Source organism: Suncus etruscus, chromosome 7, assembly GCF_024139225.1.
Source record: "Suncus etruscus isolate mSunEtr1 chromosome 7, mSunEtr1.pri.cur, whole genome shotgun sequence".
In the NCBI taxonomy this organism is placed as follows: domain Eukaryota; kingdom Metazoa; phylum Chordata; class Mammalia; order Eulipotyphla; family Soricidae; genus Suncus; species Suncus etruscus.
In genome coordinates, this window is record NC_064854.1 from 94,751,698 (window position 1) to 94,771,374 (window position 19,677).

Genomic DNA, 19,677 nt, shown 5'->3' on the forward strand with positions numbered 1-19,677 from the left:
GACCCACCCAAAAAAAGAAAAAAAAAAAAAAGAATAGAGATTTCATATACTTGTAACCCACAACTATTGCATCATTGCAATAGTCACTATAACCTACATCTGGAAACAATCCAAGTGCCTAGCAATTAATGAATGGATAAAGTAATTGTGGTATCAGGGGCTGGAGAGATAGCACAGCCGGGAGGCAATTTTACATATATGCAGCTGACCTGGGTTTGATCCCCAGCATCCCATATGGTTCCTTGAGCCTACCAGGAGTAATTTCTGAGCACAGGGTGAGGAGTAACCCATAAGCACTACTGGGTATGGCCCCAAAATCAAAATAGAAAAAATAGGGGCTGGAGAGATAGCATGGAGGTAAGGCATTTGCCTTGCATGCAGAAGGTCGGTGGTTCGAATCCCGCCATCCCATATGGTCCCCCGAGCCTGCCAAGAGCGATTTCTGAGCATAGAGCCAGGAGTAACCCCTGAATGCTGCCGGGCGTGACCCAAAAACAAAAAAACAAAAATAGAAAAAATATTGTGGTACATGTATATGTGGTATATGATACACATAATAGAAAATTCCTCAGTTAAACAAAAGGTATATTGCCACAGTTCACTGCAACTTAGAGGGTACTGAGGGTAGAATGCTAAGCAAAAGTCAAAGGGAGTCAAAGGGAAAGGACAAATACCAAATGATGTTCTTCATATGAAGACTATAAAGAAACACAGTAAGAAAATAAATAATAACCCATCATAACAGGCCCTGAGAGTCTGCCTATAGAACTAAGTGGGAGGTGAGCAAGAGATGAGAAGGCTCCTAAAGACAGTGGCAGAAGAATGTTGGCAATCTGATTGTGGATGGAGAATCACAACATTGTATTCTTTGGTTTGTTTGTGGGTCATACCCAACTACACTCAGGACTCCTGTTTCTGTGCTTAGGGATAACTCCTGGCAATGCTCAGGTGCTGGGGATTGAACCAAAGTCAAGGCAAGTGCCCTAAACTCTACATTATCTCTGTGGGCCCAGCAACATTGTCTTCTTATAACATTGACTTTCAAGAAGAAGTTCTGTATTCAGTCCCCAGCACCACATGGTTCTCTGAGGACTGTCAGGAACAAATTCTGAACACCAAGTTTCCCCTGAGCCCTGTTGGGTGTGGCCCTTCACCAGAGGAAGAGAAGGAGGGTAAAGGAATGAAATAGGGAGGGAGGACTTTCACTTGTTTCTGTCATACTTTTTCTCTTGTCTTGACTTCAAAATGGCCATGCCTAGTCCCTGGGGAAGGAGATTACCAAACCCTGAATCCCAGTGTTTATTTCTTTACTTTCCTTACTGGCCAGTGAAACAAGTTAGAATTTAGCATTCTAAAAGAAATTCTAAATGAAACTTGGGTTCAGAATATCTTTGTTTCTAACCTACCTACTCACTTACACATTTGGTTTCTCCGACTGGTTTGGTGTGAACTTTGTTCACATAGCTGTGGTGTGGGGTCAGGGGCTGGAGGGGAGCGAGCAAGGTAGGAGGGACAAGGCTTAACAAAAATTGGAAAGTTTTTTAAGCTGATCCTGATTTACCAAACTATAAAGGGCCAGAGTGATAGCACAGCAAGTAGGGCGTTTGCCTTGTACACAGCCAAACCTGGATCAGCCGGAAATCCTGGCATCCTATCCTGAGTGCATAGCCAGGAGTAATCCCTGAGCACCACCAGATGTGGCCCCCACACTAAACACAAACAAAAACTATAAAAATAGTATGAAACAGGAGCTAGGGCAAGAGTTCAAAGAGCACTGTGAACCCTGTCAGGGGCCAGGAATAAGCTTTGAGCATTGCTGGGTGTGGCCCCCAAATAAACAAACAAACAAAAAGACTGCATGTGGTAAGTACAAAGTAAAGTACTAAATGTTTGGGTCTCTTTTTACTTATATGGAGTCTCTAAGCAGTGAAGAGAGGTCTGGGGGCCATTTCTGGGGCCAATACTTAGTCCAGCTCTATGTAATTATTGTTCAGTGCTTAGGTCTAGTAATCCTGGGAGTAGTGGAGTATCAGGTTGACCTGGAAATTTTCTGGGGCTCCCAGAGTATTCCAGCAGGGTTTGGGGCACCTTGTGGTCTGTAGAACTAGATTCAGGTCTCAAGCACACAGAGACATGTGCTACAGGCCTTTGAGTTAGCTCCCCAACCTGGGGCCTCTTTATAGCATGGCCACAGAGATACAAATGGAAACGTGAGCAGAACATTTGCACTGAAGGGGTTCCCTTACCAGATCGATGCCATTCACTTGGATATGCTGGAGGAGGACACTGGCCACATGCTCTGTGTCCCACTGTACCCCTGGGTCATCTGGGAAGTCCCTGGAAGCAAGCAGAATAGAGCACCATTTTGAATCAGCAGGATCTTCTTCTCTAAGCTATGGTAGGTAGGTAGGTAGGTATCAGGATTGTGAGAGGAAGTGTCAGATTTCGGAAGGCAGATTTCTGTCAGAGTAAGCATGACACAACTAGAAATAAGGCACAATCCTAGATAGTTTTGGAGCTTTGTGCTCATTGCCAAGGGAAGGAATAGATACCAATGAGAAAGGGTTCTGCTGATAAGCTGTGGAGATATATGTGTCAACTACAAATGTATACATAAATAAGATGTGACATAATGGTATGTAGCTTTATATGGGTAAGGAATCTTTCTGCCATCAGTCTTTTTTTTTTTTTTTTTTTTGTGGTTTTTGGGTCACACCTGGCAGTGCTCAGGGGTTATTTCTGGCTCCAGGCTCAGAAATTGCTCCTGGCAGGCACAGGGGACCATATGGGGCGCCGGGATTCGAACCGATGACCTCCTGCATGAAAGGCAAACACCTTACCTCCATGCTATCTCTCCGGCCCCTCATCAGTCTTTTTTTGTTTGTTTGTTTTTTGGGCCATACTCAAAAATTGCTCCTGGCAGCCACATGCAAGGCAAATACCCTACTGCTGTGCTATCACTCTGGCCCTTTGCCATCAGTCATAGTGGCTGCTTTTGGGTATAAGCTGTCCTACATCTAAAGTAGGAAGTGTCAGGTCACAAAGAACACACACACACAAAGAACACACACACACACACAAGCTGTCCTACATCTAAAGTAGGAAGTGTCAGGTCACAAAGAACACACACACACACACACACACACACACACACACACACACACACACACACCTGCTGAACTTTTTGATGAATTCCAAACTCCAAATGATTACGAAAAGTGGAGAATACATGCTAAGCAATCAATAGCAGACTTAAGAAAATGATCATCAAAAAAAAAAAAAAAGTGGGGGGACTAGAGAGATAGCCTGGAGATAAGGCGTTTGGCTTTCATGCAGAAGGTCATTGGTTGGAGTCCCGGCATCCCATATGGTCCCCTGAGCCTGCCAGGAGCAATTTCTGAGCATAGAGCCAGGAGTAACCCCTGAGCACTGCCGGGTGTGACCCAAAAACCAAAACCAAAACCAAAAACAAAAAAAAAACAAAAAAGGAAGAAAATGATCATCAAGTTTAAAGTGAAACTACCAGCCTGGAGAAAACCTGCAAACATGGTTACAGTGCCCATCACACGCTGGTGCCCATCACCGTGGGTGGGCCAGGCATATGGAAAACACTCCAGAAGCATGTGCTCTGGCTATTGTGAACCCAGGTGATCCGGACAGCACTAGCAGCATTTGAGAACAGACTGATGAAAAGCAAATCATACCAATCTTTAGTAAAACTGGTCAAAAATTTATTTCTTTGTTTTGTTTTTGTTTTGGGGCCACAACCAGCAGCGCTCAGTGGTTAGTCCTGGCAGGTTTGGGCACCCTATGGGATGCTGGTAATCAAACCCAGTTCCATCCTGGATAGGCAGCATGCAAAGCAAACACCCTACCACTGTGCTATCATCACTCTGGCTTCCAAAATTAACAGTGCCTTAATAAAATGTATAAATGCATGTAATTTTATTTAACTTCATGAACAGCCATTGAAGAAGCCTTTACAGATAAAATTATATAAACAACAATAAAACTTTACTTGTGAAGTTGTGAGCTGCATTGAACCTAGATTTTATGACTGCAAAGCCAGGATATTCTCGCCCTAGGGAGCTGGTGACACACCCATTGCTACTCCTAGTGAGGCACACCAGATAGCAGAAATAGGGTCTCTAGCACCTCTGTCAGATTAATCTGTGGCCCCCATGGACCACACAACCTCTTCTCACCCAAAGAAATTCTTCTTGTCCTTTTTAGTGTATAAATGGTATCACCTAATAAGACACAAGTCTTCAATTTTTACCTCCCTTTTAAAGATATTACCCACCTCTGTTCAGCTCAGGTCCTGTACCAACACATACGATGCAACTGAGAAGACACAAAAAGCTTCCCACCAGGAAGGATGCTTTAGAACCTCTGTGGGTCAAATCTATTAACTCCCCTGGTTAGGACTCTGGTCCAAGGAATGTCAAACGTTTCTCAGTAGGGGAATAACATAAGCCTCAGCACTCACTAATGTAGTTGTTACCTTAGCTTCATAGACTAGCTTCAATCAAACACAGAGGGTGCCTTGTGTGGAGAGCAGCTCTTCTGTACCTTTCAAAACCATTCAATGTAGTTTATATAAGGTTTATGAGGTAAGTGGAACAGACTATTTAGCAGGTGGGGGAGTGAATTAGAATAAAGAGAAAGAGGAAGGATCAGCATTAAGCCTAGTCTTCCTTGGAACCAAGCTTAATATGAATGTAACAGAACATGATCTGCTAAGCTCAGCTGAAAACCAGGGAAAATAACTTAAGAGTGAAAACAGGGCCTGGAGAGATAGCACAGTGGCGTTTTCCTTGCAAGCAGCCGATCCAGGACCAAAGGTGGTTGGTTCGAATCCCAGTGTCCCATATGGTCCCCCGTGCCTGCCGGGAGCTATTTCTGAGCAGACAGCCAGGAGTAACCCCTGAGCAACGTCAGGTGTGGCCCAAAAACCAAAAAAAGAAAAAAAAAAAAAAAAAGAATGGGTGCTAAAAGGAGGTAATGTGATATTCATGAAACCCCTTCAGACAATATTGCAAACCACTGTGTCTGAAAGGAAAGACAGAGAGAGAGATCTGACAAAGGCAAGTGGGAGAAAAACTGTGGACACTGATGGTGGGAATTGTGCAATAGTGAAGGGATGGATGTTGGACACTGTATGACTGAAACGAAATCATGAACAACTTTGTAACTATTACACTATGATTCAATGAAAATTTATTAAAATCAGAAATAAAAAATTTAAACTTATTTAAAAATTACGTATTTTTCTTTCTGCTTAAGTTTCTAGTTGTTTTATTAGGCATCATATATATACATATATGTATATATATGTATCTATATAAAACTAGACAATATATATAAAAAAACATATATGTATATATATATATTTTTTTTTTGGTTTTTGGGTCACACCCAGCAGTGCTCAGGGATTACTCCTGGCTCTATGCTCAGAAATTGCTCCTGGCAGGCTCGGGACCAGATGGGATGCCGGGATTCGAACCATCACCCTTTTGCATGCAAGGCAAACACTCTACCTCATGCTGTCTCTCCGGCCCTAGGCATCATATATTAACAGAGTTTAACATGTATATCATTGAAATAAATAATCTCAGTAAATTGGAAACATACTGAGTTTTAATATCAGGGAACTATGATCGAAGATCTTTGGACAGGAATTGGAGAGACAGCTCCAGGAGCCCAGTGCATGCTTTGGCACTGACAGCAGTTGCATGAGTATTGCCCAGAGTGACTAGGAGCACAGAGCCAGAACTAGCCCTTGAGCATTGAGGATGTAACACCCAAACCAAACAGCCAACAACCAAACATGTTTGGAAGTCACCAGTCTGATCCACTCATCTTTTTTTTTTTTTTTTTTTTTTTTGGTTTTTGGGCCACACCCGGTGACGCTCAGAGGTTACTCCTGGCTATGCGCTCAGAAGTCGCTCCTGGCTTGGGGGACCATATGGGACGCCGGGGGATCGAACCGTGGTCCGTCCAAGGCTAGCGCAGGTAAGGCAGGCACCTTACCTCCAGCGCCACCGCCCGGCCCCATGATCCACTCATCTTATGGTTGACTTTTCACAAGTAGTTTAAAAACATTTCTTTTGGGGGTCAGAATGATAGTACAGTGGGTAGGGCACTTGTTTTGTATACTGCTGATACAGGTTTGATCTGCTACATCTGGTTTCCTGAGGCCACCAGTAATCATTGTTGAGCACTTAACCAGAAGTAAGTCCTGGGCCCTGCTGGATGTGGCACAACAACAACAACAGAAAACATGAGGCGTGAGAGATCGTGCAGCAGGTACGGTTCTTGCCTTGCCTATGTTTCATCTGGGTTTGATCCTGGTTATCCTATATGGTTTCCTGAGCACTGCCAGAAGGAGTAATTCCTGAGTGCAAAGCCAGGAGTAACCCCTGAACATTGTGGGTATGGCCAAAAACAAACATAAACTGAACACACACACACACACACACACACACACACACACACACACACCAAAAATTGGGGGAGGGGCAGAGTGAGAGCACAGCAGGCAAGGTATTTGCCTGGCACAAGGCAGACCCAGGTTTGATCCCCAGCATCCCATTTGGTTCCAAGCCTGGCAGTTGTGATTTCTGAGTGCAGAGACGGAGTAACCTCTGAGCACTGCTGGATGTGGTCCCAAAACAAAACAAAAAATATTTGGGGGAGAAATGAATTGGTGGATGGAACCTTCTTAAGTAATGCCAAGAGACCTGAGGTCTCACTAGCTAGTATTGACTACCTTGGACAGTGCTTCAGCGCAAGGGTTCAAGGGTTCTTTGGGTCCTGTAGTGCCAGGATATCTGAGACACTCCAAATGTGTCCAGGGCTCTCCTGGATTTCATTCAGAGATGCTCTGGGGACGAAGTGGTACTTCGAATAAAATCTTGGTTGGGAGGCCAGAGCAATAGCACAGTGGGTAAGGCACAGGGAATGATTTCTGAGTGCAGAGCCATGAGTAACACCTGAGTGCCTGCCAGGTGTGGTTCAAAACAATCAAACATATAAAAACCCTGGTAAGGCTCACCAAACCAACATAATATCTCTCAGCCCAAAAATCAACTTAAAAAAAGTTATGATTTTCATAATACAAACATGCCTGTCTAAATCATACAATTATTTTTTGTTTCTTTTTGGGGCTTATGGGCCACACCTGATGGTGCACAGGAGCTACTTCCGGAAGTGCTCATGGGACCATCGGTGATGTCTGAGATCAAATTGGGGTCAGTTGCAAGGCAAGTGCCTTAACCTTTATACTATCTCTCTATCCCCAAAATGTACAAGTCAGTGATTTTTGTTGTTTTTGAGTTACACCCAGGGGTACTCAGGGGTTACTCCTGGCTCTACACTCAGAAATCGCCCCCAGCAGGCTTGGGGGGCCATATGGGATGCCGGGATTCGAACCCCTTCTGCATGCAAGGCAAACGCTTTATCGCTGTGCTATCTCTCCGGCCCCGAAAGTGCTTTTTTTTTTTTTTGGTTTTTGGGCCACACCCGTTTGACGCTCAGGGGTTACTCCTGGCTATGTGCTCAGAAATCGCCCCTGGCTTGGGGGGACCATATGGGACGCCGGGGGATCAAACCGCGGTCGGTCCGTTCCTTGGCTAGCGCTTGTAAGGCAGACACCTTACCTCTAGCGCCACCTTCCCGGCCCCGAAAGTGCTTTTTTTTTTTTTTTTTTTTTTTTTTTTTTGGTTTTTGGGCCACACCCGGTAACGCTCAGGGGTTACTCCTGGCTATGTGCTCAGAAGTTGCTCCTGGCTTGGGGGACCATATGGGACGCCGGGGGGATCGAACCGCGGTCCATCCAAGGCTAGCGCAGGCAAGGCAGGCACCTTACCTTTAGCGCCACCGCCCGGCCCCCCGAAAGTGCTTTTTTAATTAAAGGAATTTTGTGCATGTTATAGAGTGACAGAAAAGATTAACACTAACAATTTGTTGTAAGAGCCCAGACTGTTCTAAAAATCTCAGATGATTTTTGTTTCTGCTTTTGGGCCACACTGGCAGTGCTCAGTGGTTACTAATGGCTCAGCACTCAAGAATCAATCCTGGTGGGGCCGGAGCGGTGGCTCAAGTGGTAGGGCATATTTGCCTTGCACAAACTAACTTAGGACGGACCAAGGTTCGATCCCCTGGCGTCCCATATCGTCCCTCAAGTCAGGAGTGATCTCTGAGCACATAGCCAGGAGTAACTCCTGAGTGTCCCTGGGTGTGGCCCCCCAACAAAACAAACAAAAGAATCTCTCCTGGTGGGCTTAGGGGACCATCTTGGTGCCTGGGATCAAACTCAGGCCAGACACGTGCAAGGCAAGTGCTTTACCTGCTGTACTGTCTCTGACCCTCAGATACTAATTTATTTTACTTATTTATCATCCCCTCTCACCTTCCTGCAGTTGTTACTATTATCATAGCCAGAAATCTCACACACCTGGCTGTGGTGCTTGCTGGGGTAGTACATTAAGCTGCTTATTTTATTATGGTGGTTTTTAGGAGTTGCACTATTATTTTCAACTAAAAACAGTTTTATTTAGAGAAACATGGGTAGTAGGGTGGGGGAGGAGAAGGGGTTTGCATTTCTGTTCAAGAGAGCATGAGTGTCTCCTGAGGGGAGAGAGTTCACGTTCATGTTAAGGTGCATCTACAAGAGAGTGAACACATGCATCTTGACCTTTTGGTTGTGGTGCTCAGAAACATTATAGTGCTCACAGGGGTCACACTTCCTGGTCATGGTGCGTGTGCATCTTTTATCAGTGCTCACTGGGGGTTGGAACCCTTTATAGTTCTCCCTCTCACCCTGGCTGGACGGGAGCTAGAAACTGCCAGCAGTGTGCTGGGGTTCACAGGCTTTGAAGCAACCAATCACCAATCCCTCAACCAAGTGTGCTACCCTGTCAGCACAACGAAAGAAAGGAAGGGGATGAGAATGTAAGAAAGAGAAGGCCTGGTGTCGACTTTCTTATGAGAAGGAATTGTGAACCAGGCAATAGATTTGCTTCAATTATTAAACAGGCAATTTACGGGATGGGGCCACACCTGGAAGTGCTCAGGGGTTACTCCTGGATCTGCTCTCAAGAATTTTTCCTGGCAGGGCTCAAAGGACCATATGAAACGCCGAGGATCAAACCCAGGTTAATGGCATGCAATGCAAGCACTCTACCCACTGTATTATTACTCCAGCCCTTAAACAGGCATTTATATAAGTTCCCTTGCTACTCTTTACTTCAGATCTGCCTACAGGAAATGGAAATAAAGTTCACTAGGCACAGAGTTCTTAGAAACTGCCTTGAATTATTTGCAAGGTCCTTCATGTTTTACTTTGTGGGGGGAGTGGACTCTCAAGTAGTGCTCATGGAATCTAAAGGGCTGCACTTGGCACTACTCAGCCAACCAGGCCAGAGGGTTCCATGTTTGGCACAAGCATATAAATCTGCTTAGGATCACTGGTGTTGGGGAAGACTAGGGCTGTGTTAGTAGTGCTTGGAGTGCCCAGGGCCACACCTGCTAAAGTTCAGAAGGCCAGGAGGTACCTGGGATTCATCGGCAGCCTTCAGGGGTTACTTCTGGCAGGCTCAGGGGACAATATGGGATGCTGGGAATCGAACCCAGGTTGGTCACATGCAAGACAAATGCCCTACCCACTATCACTATCGCTCTGGTCCTTAAAGCATAGTGATTTTAGTTATTGTGATTAAATTATTCATAATTGTAATTAAGTTATACATAGTTGAGTTTTAGACATATAATTTTCAGCACTAATCCCACCAGCAGTGTCAATCTTCTTCCAACAATGTTTCCAGACTCCCTCCCTTATACTTCCTCCTCATCTCCTCCCTTTCACCTGTCATCAAAACAGACACCTTTTTAAGTTTGGTTGCTAATGTCTGGGTCTCATGATTTCAGTATTATTGGTTCTGTGGATTGGATATTTAGTTCTGTCCTTTAACATCACCAATGTACCTGAATCCCTTTGATCCCTGTCTCCCCTTATTCCATGTCTTTCTCCCCCGCCACTTGTTTTTTTTCCTTCTTCTCACTATACTCTAGGATCAAGAATGTTCTAGGCAACCCATTTAAATCACTGCATTCCCTCATGCAATTATTCTTAATTCCATATGTAAGTGATATCATCTTGTATATATCCTTCTTCTGGCTTACTTTATTTAAAATAATACCTTATAGTTCTATGCATGTTGCAGCAAATTGCATGACTGCATCATTCCTTACAGCTATGTAGTATTTCATTGTGTAGATGTACCACATCTTCATGATCCACTCTTCTGTTGTTGGACATTTAGGTTGATTCCAGCTCTTAACTACTGTACTGAGCGCTATAATGAATAATGGTGTGTATATATCTTTTTGGATTACTGGTAATGTTTTTCTGTCCAGAGGACAGCTTCCCTAAAGTGGAATTATGGGTCAAATGGCAGCTCAATTCTGAGTTTACTGAGAACCTTCCTTATTGTTTTCCATAGGGAATGAATCAGTAGTGGATGAGAGTTCCTTTCTTACCACATCCCTGCCAACATAGATAGTTCCCAGTTTTTTGTTTATTTGTTTTTTTGGTTTTTGGGCCATACCCAGTGATGCTCAGTAGTTACTCCTGGCTATGCACTCAGAAACTGCTCCTGGCTCGGGAGACCATATGGGACACTGGGGATAGAACCCAGGTCCATCCTGGGTCAGCTGTGTGCAAGGAAAACACCCTATCTCTGTGCTATTGCTTTGGCCCCAGTTCCCAGTATTTTTGATATGTACCATACTCACTAGTATAAGATGATATCTCATTATTGTCTTGATTTGGATTTCCCTAATGATAAGTGATGATGAGCATATTTTCATATGCCTGTGGCATTTTGTTGGTCTTCCTTTGTGAGGTGTCCATTTTCTCTCCCCATTTTTTGATGAGATTTTAGATATTTGAGGGTTAATATTTGTGAGTACTTGATATATCCATGATATCAACCCTTTATATGATGTATTAAGTACAAATATTTTCTCTCAGTCAGCTGTCTTTAAGTTTTAGCCCATGTTTCATTTGCCATACAGAAACTTCTTAGTTCGATGTAGTCCCATTTGTTTAGCTCTGATTCTGTAAACTTTGCCATTGGTATCATATTGTTGAAGAATTCTTTGAGGTTTAGGTCTTGGAGTGTACTGCTTATATTTTCCTCAACTGTATTTTATAGATTTGGGTCTGATTTTAAGGTCTTTAATCCACTTGAATTAACTTTTGTGTAAGGAATGATATATGGATCCAGCTTTAATTTTTCACATGTGGGTACCCAATCGTCCCAACACCATTTTTGAAGAGACTGTCTTTACTCCATTTCATGTTCTTGACTTCTTTATCAAAAATTAGGTTGGGGGGGGCAGAGAGGTGGCACTAGAGGTAAGGCCTTGCAAGCACTAGCCTAGGAAGGACAACAGTTCAATCCCTGAGTATCCCATATGTTCCCCCCAAGCTAGGAGCGATTTCAATGGGTGTGGTCTCAAAAAAACAAAAAAAAGTAAAAAAAAATTAGGTTGTGGCCAGAGTGATAGCACAGTGGTATGGCATTTACCTTATACATGGCCAACCCCAATGGACCTCAGTTCAATTCCTGGCAACCATATGGTCCCCCGAGCCTGCCCTGGGTGATTTCTGAGCACAAAGCCAGGAGTAGGGCCCGGAGAGATAGCATAGCGGTGTTTGCCTTGCAAGCAGTTGATCCAGGACCAAAGGTGGTTGGTTCAAATCCCGGTGTCCCATATGGTCCCCTGTGCCTGCCAGAAGCTATTTCTGAACAGACAGCCAGGAATAACCCCTGAGCACTACCGGGTGTGGCCCCAAAACCAAAAACCAAAAAAAAAAAAAAGCCAGGAGTAAGTAACCCCACAGTGCCACTGGATATGACCCAAAAATCCAAAAACCAAAAAAAAAAAAAAAAAAAAGTGACCACACACTTGGGGATTTGTTGTTAGATATTCCTTTTGTTTCTCTGGCGCATGCCCAGTGGCACTCAGGGCTCACTCCTGATTCGGTGCTCAGAAATTATTCCTGGCTGGCTTGGGGGACCACATGGGATGCTGGGGATCAAACTCAAGTCAGCTCCATACAAGGCAAATACCCTATCTACTGTGCTACCATTCCAGCCCACTGTTGTTATATATATTATTCAATGGATGAATATGAAATTATTATGCTGAGTAAAATTAAAGGAGAGATGGATATACATAGAATGATGGTTATTTGTGGGATATTAAAAAAAGATATCATGGGCCGGGCGGTGGCGCTAAAGGTAAGGTGCCTTGCCTGCGCTAGCCTTGGACAGACCGCGGTTCGATCCCCCGGTGTCCCATATGGTCCTTCAAGCCAGGAGCAACTTCTGAGCACATAGCCAGGAGTAACCCCTGAGCGTTACCAGTTGTGGCCCAAAAACCAAAAAAAAAAAAAAGATATCATGGAGCCAGAGAGATAGCATAGAGGAAAGGCGTTTGCCTTGCATGCAGAAGGTTGGTGGTTCGAATCCTGGCATCCCATATGGTCCCCTGAGCTTGCCAGGTATTTCTTTTCTTTCTTTTTTTTGTTTTTTTTTGGGTCACACCCGGCAGTGCTCAGGATTACTCCTGGCTCTATGCTCAGAAATCGCTCCTGGCAGGCTCAGGGAACCATATGGGATGCCAGGATTCAAATCACCAACCTTCTGCATGCAAGGCAAACGCTTACTGCCATGCTATCTCTCTGGCTCCCAGGAGTGATTTCTGAGCAAAGTGCCAGGAGTAACCCTTGAGCACTGCCGGGTGTGACCCAAAAACCAAAAACCAAAAAAAAAAAAGACATCATGGGGCTGGAGCGGTGGCGCTAGTGGTAAAAAGTCTGCCTTGACCGCACTAGCCTAGGACGGATTGCAGTTCAATCCCTTGGCGTCCCAAGTCAGGAGCGATTTCTGAGCACATAGCCAGGAGTAACCCGTGAGCGTCACCAGGTGTGGCCCAAAAATCCAAACAAACAACATCATGGTCCAGAAACAATAGAGATGAGGGCCAGGAGGACCAGTCCATGATAAGAAGTTTGAAACAAAGCTTGGAGGAGTGCAGTTAGAGCAGAGAAAGTACCTCTATGAAAATAATAGTTGAAAATGATCACTATGGAGCCTGAGTGATAGCACAGCAGTACAGGGTGTTTGCCTTACACGTGGCCAACCCAGAAAGGACCCAGGTTGGATTCTCAGCTTCCATATGGTCCACCAAGCCTGCCAGGAGCGATATCTGAGCACAGAGCCAGGAGTAACCCCTGAGCACCACTGAGTGTGGCCCAAAAGTAAAAAAAAAAAAAGAAAAAAGAAAAATGATCACCATGGGCAAGAATTGAGTGCTGAAAAGAAATACAGTGGCATGCATGATACTCTATGAGTAACAATATCCACAGTGTCTAAAAGGAAAAAGAAGAAAGAGAAGAAAAATGTTTATCACTATGGTGAAGGTGTGGGTGTTAGGCACTGTATGACTGAAACTCAATCATGAACAATTTTGTAATTGTGTATCTCATGATGATTCAATTAAATAATTTACTTAAAAAAAAAGTCTGTATTGGGACCTGAGAGATAGCACAGCAGTAGAGCCATGCGGTCAATTTGGGATGGACCTGGGTTTGATTCCCACCATCCCATATCCCTGAGCCTGCCAGGAGGAGCAATTTCTGAATGTAGAGCCATGAGTAATCTCTAAGGGTGTGACACCTGTTCCCCCCAAAAGTCTGTCTTAGTTCTACTATCATGCTGTTTTGATCACTATAAATCAATTCTTTTTTGTGTTTGTTTGGTTTTTTTTGAGGTCACACCCGGCAGTGCTCAGGGTTATTCCTGCCTCTACGCTCAGAAAATGCTCCTGGCAGACTTAAGGGACCATATGGGATGCCGGGATTTGAACCACCAACCTTTTGCATACAAGGCAAACGCCTTACCTCCATGCTATCTCTCCGGCCCCTCAAGTAATTCTTTCTGGCTTAAAAAGATGGATCTGGTGGGCCAAGACCAAATTTCTGGCCAAATCAAACAGAGGAACACTAGTGACTGCATCAGGCAATTTTTATACTGTTCTCATAATGTGTCTCTCATTTTCAGATGTTAGTGCAGAGCCCTCTCAGTTCAAAAATAATGAAATCAAAGCCCTGAAATATCTGGTAAGTCATGCAGTACCTGGGCTTTGTAGTTTAGAAAATCTAGTTTTCTCTCTTTTACTCTACAACTCATATCTACCAGGGTACTTTCAGATAATAAGCGAGAATGGAAAACTGGGAATACAGGTGGAGCTTCAAAGGCTGCTAACAAAGGAAGTCTAAGGGTTACCGAAAGGGCCACAGAGAAAAAAATGTAAACCCTAAGAGACAGAGGGGTTAAGGTGCTTCTTTTGCATGTAGTCTACCCTGGTTCTACTCAGCACTATGGTCCGCTGAGTAGTACCAGGCACAGAGCTCAGAGTAGCTCCCATTACTGCTGGGTGTGACCCAGACCTATCAAAAAACTAGAAAGAATGATAAAAATACCAGGGGGATAGTTCAAATGGCTAGAGTCATTTTTAATTCTAAAGACCTAGATTAGAGGAGCCTTCAAGATGGTGTGACCCACCCCAAACCAAAACCAAACAAATTATTAAAAAATAATTCTACTAAAGGGTCAAAGAGATAGTACAGCAGCTAGGGTGCTTGTCTTGTGCACAGCTGACTTGAGTTTGATTCCCAGAACCTTAGATGGTCCTAGGAGCCCACAAGGAGTGATCTCTGAGTGCAGGGCCAGGAGTAAATTCCATCCTCCAACTCTCCCCCAACCCCCAAATAACAGTACTAAAAGTTGTTTGAAGAATAAGAGTATTTTATAAAGGGAGAATTGTAAAGTCCCAATACATATATTCTGATTCTCAAAAACAAAACAAAACAAAAAAAAAACTCAAAGAAATGCAAAATACAAGCCAAAAGAGCAACCAAAAGAAAGGGACGTTTATCAAATTGATGAAAGCTTAAATGTTTACATATCAATAAGGGCACAATTTGGTCAGATGATTGCTATATTTGTTATTTTTTTTTTTGGTTTTTGGGTCACACCCGGCAGCACTCAGGGGTTACTAGCTCTATGTTCAGAAATCGCTCCTGGCAAGCTCGGGGGACCATATGGGATGTGCAGGATTCAAACCACCGACCTTCTGCATGCGAGGCAAACGCCTTACCTCCATGCTATCTCTCAAGCCCCATAATGATTACTGTATTCTTTGACCCTAAACTTCTATAAACTTACTCTAAGGAAATAATTAGAGACTTCTAAAGGTCAAAGTGAACAGACATTACTTTCAATGTACTTCTCAGGCAAGAAGGTCTGTACTTTCGCCGTTCTGCCACCAGAGGGCAATTTCTCTGACTTCCTGAGTTGTGGCTTATGAAAAACATTAAAGATAATACGGTTTAGGACATAAAAGCAAAGAAAGCTTGGAGACCCCCAAAATAAGGAGTTTTAATGCAAAACAAAAAATATATTAACTGTAATTGTGTCTTTTTCAGTCTTTATAAAAGAATGATACGTATGAAAGAGGATCAGAAATATATTTAAATATTTAAAGGAATTAATTTTGATGGCAAACCTGTGAGGAAGCTTCTGAATATATTTCAGTCTCCAGATGTGCTAGCTAAGGCTTCCCAGAAAGCAGAGCCTCAGCAGAAGTCTAATGTGGTATATGATTACATATACCTCCTGAGAACTGGAGTGAAGGTAGGAAGCAGCAAAGGCAGGAGGCAGAGCTTCCATGAGGCTGCTTTATATATGTGGTCCCACTTTTAGGCACTGGCTTCGTGGACTGTTCTTCTGTCCAGGAGGAAAGAGATAAATTATCTCTACAGGGTACAAACTCGTCAGTAGTTAGGGGTAAGTTTGAGCACCTGAAACTGAATAATGGCAGAGAAACTCCAGGGCAGAAAACAAGAGCTGCTGCAAATTGGCATAGCCATCATCCAGCTGTGGTTGGATGGGGGTGGGGGCACGGCAGCCACAAGCACAGCAGCACTCTGAGAACTGAATCACTGTACCATACACGGGAGGTGTCAAGTGTGGGGCTAAGGGGAGGGAAACAAACATGAATAAAAGTCTAGGTCCTTTCCCTCAGGAAGCCGAAATCTCACCCCTCTGGTTTGGGAAACGATAAGAAGGAATTTGTAGAGTAAGTCCTGGCTGGGCTACAGTAGCAATTCGCTTGTCTAAGATCTCATCATCAATCAGCAGCTATTAAAGTTCTTCCTAGAGGTGACAGCTCTGTGCCTGGCCCTGAAAGAACTTTGGAAGTAATCAAACTTATTATCAAAGACAACTTTTGCTAATCTTTAGGTATAACTAGTAGTCTCACAACTTTCCTCTGGGGTATATTAAGCAAACAGTTGTTTATTTGGGAAGGGGGCAGTGGTGGGTCACACCTGGCAATGCTCAGGGCTTACTCTGAGCTCAAGAGTTGAATCAGTCCTATTCATGCTCAGTAGTATGTAGTGCTGGGGATTAAACCCAGCCACATAGAAGGCAAGTACTGTTGTTGCTGTACTGTCTCACTGCCCCCCCCCCCCCAAAAGTAGCATTACTACTACTAATAAATGCCCCAAGCCTCATCCTGCCCTAGACCTTAGTTTCATAAACAAGTCTGACCTCTCAGCCTTTGAAGGTTCACAGAACGCTTGTTTTCTTAGTGGCTGAAGAGCTTCAATCTCTGACCTTTGCTACACTTTCTAATGACTTACCCTGACTCTTTAAACTGTGTCAGGAGAGTAATGGAATTTTCAGGAAAATCCTTGGCATTGATGGTTTCGAGTACCAGAGCTGCAACCAGGAAAGATTTCCCTCCTTTCCTTTCTCCACATTAGGGAGGCCCACAACCCAGGTTTTCCTTCTCAAGCCCCAGCCCAGCAGGCAAAGGCCAGTCAGTCTCTGCAGCTGGAACTCCACCAGGGTTGGGTAATAGTTTATCTTCTGAAAACCAAGCCCCACTTTTGCACACTGCACTATGAACTTTAATACAGACAGACGACTCACACGTCCTTATTTGGTCTTGTGGCTTCTAAGCCAAGCGGAAGGTTCAGGCTGTCCCTCCCCCATCCACCTCCAGCACATTTCTAAACTTGATTACTTCCTTTGTAGTCCAAGAAGCAAAGGTCATTTGAGTTCAGAGCTAACACTCAGGCCTGCGGAGTGCAGGGAAGTTTTCCTGGAGCAGGTGCTTTCAACACAGAGGGTGCAGACTGCAAATACTGCCACCCAATGGAATATTCCAGGAGAATTCCCGGTCTTGAGTATGAGTTTTATATTTTTAGTTAGAAAACATTCATTTCATATTACTGCAATAAATAAGATGTAAAGCTTAAAAATTTCTTGTGAGAAAGCTTTTCCCGAGAATTGCCAATTTACTATCTAATATGGCTATTGAAACAGAATAGAATCAGCCCACTGAACTCACTTCAAAGAGGTCATGGAAAGCCAAGGAGATAACTCTAAGGGCTTGACATACACTTTGCATAGTTAAGCCTGGGGTTCAATCCCAAGAATTGTATGGTTCCCTGAGGGCCACCAGGAGTAGCTACTACTGGGTGTGGTTCCAAATCCAAACCAAAGTAAAATAAACTAATAAAGCAACAACGACAATTTTGAAGTGGTCACAGTGTTCTATTTGCTATGCTAACCCCCAAAGAGGCAGATAGTTATATCTCAACTCCTCCCATCAGGGACCAAAATTCTAGACAATGGAAAACAGCCTAAACCAAGGTAGATTGGTAGCTATACTTTCAAAACAGCAAATTCATTTTAGTTATCTGTCAATCCTCTCAATTCTTAGGGAAATTAGTATATAAAGAAGTAATGGGAAGATTTCTACAAGAAAGAGGCCAGATCAGATATGTTTAGAAAATCAGCTTACAAACCTGAGGAGTAGAGGATGGTTAGGCAGTTATAATTGTCCACAGATTGTGGTCATAAACTAGAAGAAGGTAAAGAGCTAACAGCTCTAGTTTGATGACTTTGACAGATTTAGCAGCTAAGTAGGCATGGCATAACAAGGAATAAACTGACATCAAAGAGAAATTTTCAATGGAGTGGGAAAGGGAAGGACTCCATTTTTAAAAACATCCCTTTAAAGTTAAATGCTTTCATTTTAGGTAGCTATCATTTGGTTTAACAATCTGAAGTACCAGAATGGGCACTGAAATTGCAGGTATCTAAATATTTTTGATAAATAATTTTCATATCATCAAAATTAAAACAGCCTATTAGAGATTCTAATTAAGAAACTATGAAAAGGGGCCGGAGAGATAGTATGGAGGTAAGGCATTTGCCTTTCATGCAGAAGGACAGTGGTTCGATTCCCAGCATTCCATATGGTCCCTCGTGCCTGCCAGGAGCGATTTCTGAACGTGGAGCCAGGAGTTACCCCTGAGCGCTGCCGGGTATAACCCAAAAACCGGAAAAAAAAAAAAAAAAAAAAGAAAAGAAACTATGGTTGAGACCCCCCTCCTCCCTCCTTTTCTTCCCCTTGGCACCTTCCCCGTATCTCCCCCTCCTATCCCCCCTAAATAGTCCCCCCCATTAAAAAAAAACTATGGTCATAGGAACCAGACATACGTCATAGGAACCAGCAATAGCACAGCAGGTAGGGCTATTACTTTGCAAAGGTGACCAGGGTTTGATCCTCGGCACCACTTATGGTCTCCAAAGCCCTGACGAGGAGTGATCCCTGAGCACAGGGCCAAAAGCAATCCCGAGGCACCTGTAGGTATGTCCCAAACAAATAAAAATAAAAATAATAAAAAAAAGAAGCTAGAGTCTTGGAGAGAATTATTTGGGCTTTGCATCAAGAGATTCCTTAAGTTTGGGGCCAGAGAGATGGCATGGAGGTAAGGCGTTTGCCTTGCATGCAGAAGGTTGGTGGTTCAAATCCTGGCATCCCATATGGTCCCCTGAGTCTGCCAGGAGCGATTTCTGAGCATAGAGCCAGGAGTAAACCCTGAGCACTGCCGGGTGTGACCCAAAACTAAAAAAAAAAAAAAAAAAAAAAAGAGATTCTTAAACTCTAGCTTGAAAAAACTCTTTTTTAACTTTTTTTCCTAAGCCAGTCAAGAAAGAACTCTTGAGAGCACATTGGGTAGGGCGTTTGCCTTGTAAGTGGCTGACCCAGGTTTGATTCCCAGTTTCCCAAATGGTCCCCTAACCTTGCCAGTAGTGATTTCTAAGCGTAGAGCATGGAGTAACCGCTGAGTACTGCCGGTTGTGGTCCCCTCAAAAAACAAAAATCAGGGCCGGAGAGATAGTATGGAGGTAGGGTGTTTGCCTTGCATGCAGATCGGTGGTTCGAATCCCAGCATCTCATATTGTCCCCAGGAATGATTTCTGAGCATAGAGCCGGGTGTGACCCCAAACAAACAAACAAAAAACAAAAAACACCCACTGCAAACAAAAACAAAAAAACAACTTCTTGAAAAGAATTAGGGAGGGAGCCAGAGATATAGTAACATGGGTAAGGCCTTTCAGCCAATCAACTTCAATCTTTGGCACCCCATATGGTCCTCTAAACACTGCTAGGAGTGATCCTTGAGCACAGAGCCAGGAGTAAGTTGTGAGCCCCTCCGAGTATAGCCCCCCAAACAAACTA

The 19,677-nt window shown here is 43.8% G+C and overlaps 1 protein-coding gene across 1 annotated transcript in view; it reads right to left on the reverse strand.

Annotated features, from left to right (window-relative positions):
- PIGL (phosphatidylinositol glycan anchor biosynthesis class L) overlaps positions 1 to 19,677 on the reverse strand; it is a 61,599-nt gene that overhangs the window by 12,963 nt on the left and 28,959 nt on the right. The window contains exon 3 of the mRNA XM_049776951.1: positions 2,247 to 2,337. Within this exon, the coding sequence (XP_049632908.1) occupies positions 2,247 to 2,337 (91 nt within the window). The remainder of the gene's footprint in view (positions 1 to 2,246; positions 2,338 to 19,677) is intronic.